At 54.6% G+C, this 2,171-nt stretch overlaps 2 protein-coding genes across 2 annotated transcripts; one reads left to right on the top strand and one right to left on the bottom strand.

Moving 5' to 3' along the window:
- Positions 1-172: 172 nt before the first annotated feature.
- Positions 173-526, bottom strand: PPTG_22199 (hypothetical protein; the record flags this gene model as incomplete). Its single annotated transcript, XM_008902370.1, has 1 exon — positions 173-526. One exon carries the CDS (start codon positions 524-526, stop codon positions 173-175), a length of 354 nt encoding a protein of 117 aa, XP_008900618.1.
- A 477-nt stretch (positions 527-1,003) lies between these two features.
- PPTG_22198 (hypothetical protein) lies at positions 1,004-1,843 on the top strand (the record flags this gene model as incomplete). Its single annotated transcript, XM_008902369.1, has 3 exons — positions 1,004-1,359; positions 1,622-1,664; positions 1,721-1,843. 3 exons carry the CDS (start codon positions 1,004-1,006, stop codon positions 1,841-1,843), a joined length of 522 nt encoding a protein of 173 aa, XP_008900617.1.
- Between the last annotated feature and the right edge of the window lie 328 nt (positions 1,844-2,171).

Below are 2,171 nucleotides of genomic sequence, written 5' to 3'. Positions count from 1 at the left end.
GCCCTTGGCATCGTCGTCGGCAGTCATGCCGTCCAGGTCGAGCGCACTGGCGATACTGGCCACCACGTGGCTCTCCCACTTGCTCAGGTCACTGCTGGTACGCTCCTCCGCCTTGGCCCTCTTCTTCGGAGAGATCACGAGCTCGTCAGCGCTGTTGCTGCTGGCGGAAATCTCATCGAGCGATGTGGGCGTCGCGGCCGAGGCGTCGCTGAACTTGCGCTTGCGCGGCGACATCGTGGGGCGCTGCACCGACAGCGGCGACTTGGTGGGGCTGCCGGCCATCGGCGAGAAGAACGTCTTCGTCGTCGTCGTCGTCGTCGTCGTCGTCGTCGTAGTAGTAGTAGTAGTAGTAGTAGTAGTAGTAGTAGTAGTAGTTGTTGTTGTTGTTGTTGTTGAGGGCATGGCTCTGTCTATGTTTGAATTGCAGTTGCTTTGGCTGTGAAGGTAAAGATGCGAATCGGAATATGAGCCTCGCATGGGCATGGCTGCTGGCCGTTGCAGTTAGGTTGCCCTTTTGTATCGTCATGCTCGAGATGGCTTTTCTGGGTCGCACGCGTCCAGATCCTGCTGCGCTTCTGCTCTCTTCTCTCAGAGCGCGACGTTGGACAAATCGCATCGAAACTCGTTCCAAAGTCGGCAGAGAAGGGCTTGCTTGGTTGGTGGCGGGACGGGCTGGCGGCGGCGGTGATGGCTCCGCGCAAGACTGTCGCTGAAACGGGAGCAGCCCTCAACTCAGATGGGTCTCCTCCCCTCCCCTGGCCCGACCTGGCTGGTGAAACGTGGCGTAGATTGCGCGCGTTTTCGGGTGTTTCTATTGTCGGCGCCCGGGCTCTCGTCCATCGGGTGGCAGAAATCGCGGTGAGTGGATCCATTCCGAATCGAAGGGTAACGCAGACGGGGAAGTCGAGTCGACGCGCGATCCGCCGGGAAGGGGTGTGTGTCATCAAAAATGGAAGGACCGCCCTTATTCCTTTTTGCTTGCTTGCTTGAGCCAAAAAAGCAGATGAGCTGTCGAGCTGGCAACAGGGCTTTGGCGCCCAAGTCTGCGGGTCGGCTCGCAACACTGAGGAGGGGGGGGGGAACAAGTATCAATAGCACATCTGCGAAAAAGGAAGGCACCCCGGCCACGGACCAGAACACACGACGCGAGATCATCCACCGCTGCCGGGCGGCTGTGGGTGCTTTGTACGAGCTTGATATCGCCACGAATAGGGAGCACAGAAGGCGAAAAAAAGTCAGAGGCAGATTGAAGATCGCTCCTGCGATTCAAGCCCGAAAACTCATGCTCGCCGGCTGGCTGGCTGGCTGCCTGCCTGCCGATGAGGCAGCCAACGGCAAGAGCGGTCACCAAAAAATGACGTACAACGCGCAACCAAAGCACAGTACTAGTGGATACTCTGCCGAAGTTTCTCGCCGCTCTACATAGTTCTCATTGAGAATTTTTTATGCCCGCCCAACCCACCCACTCGCGGTTTCGAGTTCACCGCCGGATTGCACGAGTAAAGGACACGCGTAGACACCGAATTGTTCATCGATAGACAAAAAGAGGCGCCACTGGAAGACACACATAAACGTGAGCGGAGCTCACTCTCAATTCAAATCCGACTATATTTTTTTAAAGGAAGGTGATAGGAGCCGGTGGCAGTGCCAGTGGCACTAGTGGGGTTCGACTTGGAGTAACAGGAGATGGGGTGAAGGCCCTATCGATTGCCATCAACAGCATCACCAGGAGAAGGAGGAAGGCGAGAAGAAGCTGATCAAGCATGACCTGCAGGGGAAGGTGATCGCTGGAGACGTAGTGACCGGTAGCAGCAGCAGCAGCAGCAGCAGGAAAAGGAGATGACAATCAAGAGCGAGCACTAATAAAAGGTGATTGAAGGCGTACTGTCGAAGATCATTGTCCTAGTCATAAGCACTTCGACTACTTACTGATGCTGTATTACACCTGAGATCTACACACAGTACAACGTAATTTTATTTATTTTTTAACTGTGACGAATGTGCTCAAACAGGAACGTCTACACGCACATGTTCATGTATCTGTAGCGTAAATACTGAAGTAGACTCTTGCTGCGTACGCCAGGAGAGCTTGCACCACAAAACATCTCAAATGCCACTAAAACAAATAGACCGCAATTGTAGCTATCTGTCTGAGTACCCAGACTGGAAAC

This window comes from Phytophthora parasitica, assembly GCF_000247585.1.
Source record: "Phytophthora parasitica INRA-310 unplaced genomic scaffold supercont2.13, whole genome shotgun sequence".
Taxonomy (NCBI): Eukaryota; Oomycota; class Peronosporomycetes; order Peronosporales; family Peronosporaceae; genus Phytophthora; species Phytophthora nicotianae.
The sequence above is the reverse complement of the archived record's forward strand: the minus strand, read 5'-3'. Positions and strand labels throughout refer to the sequence as shown.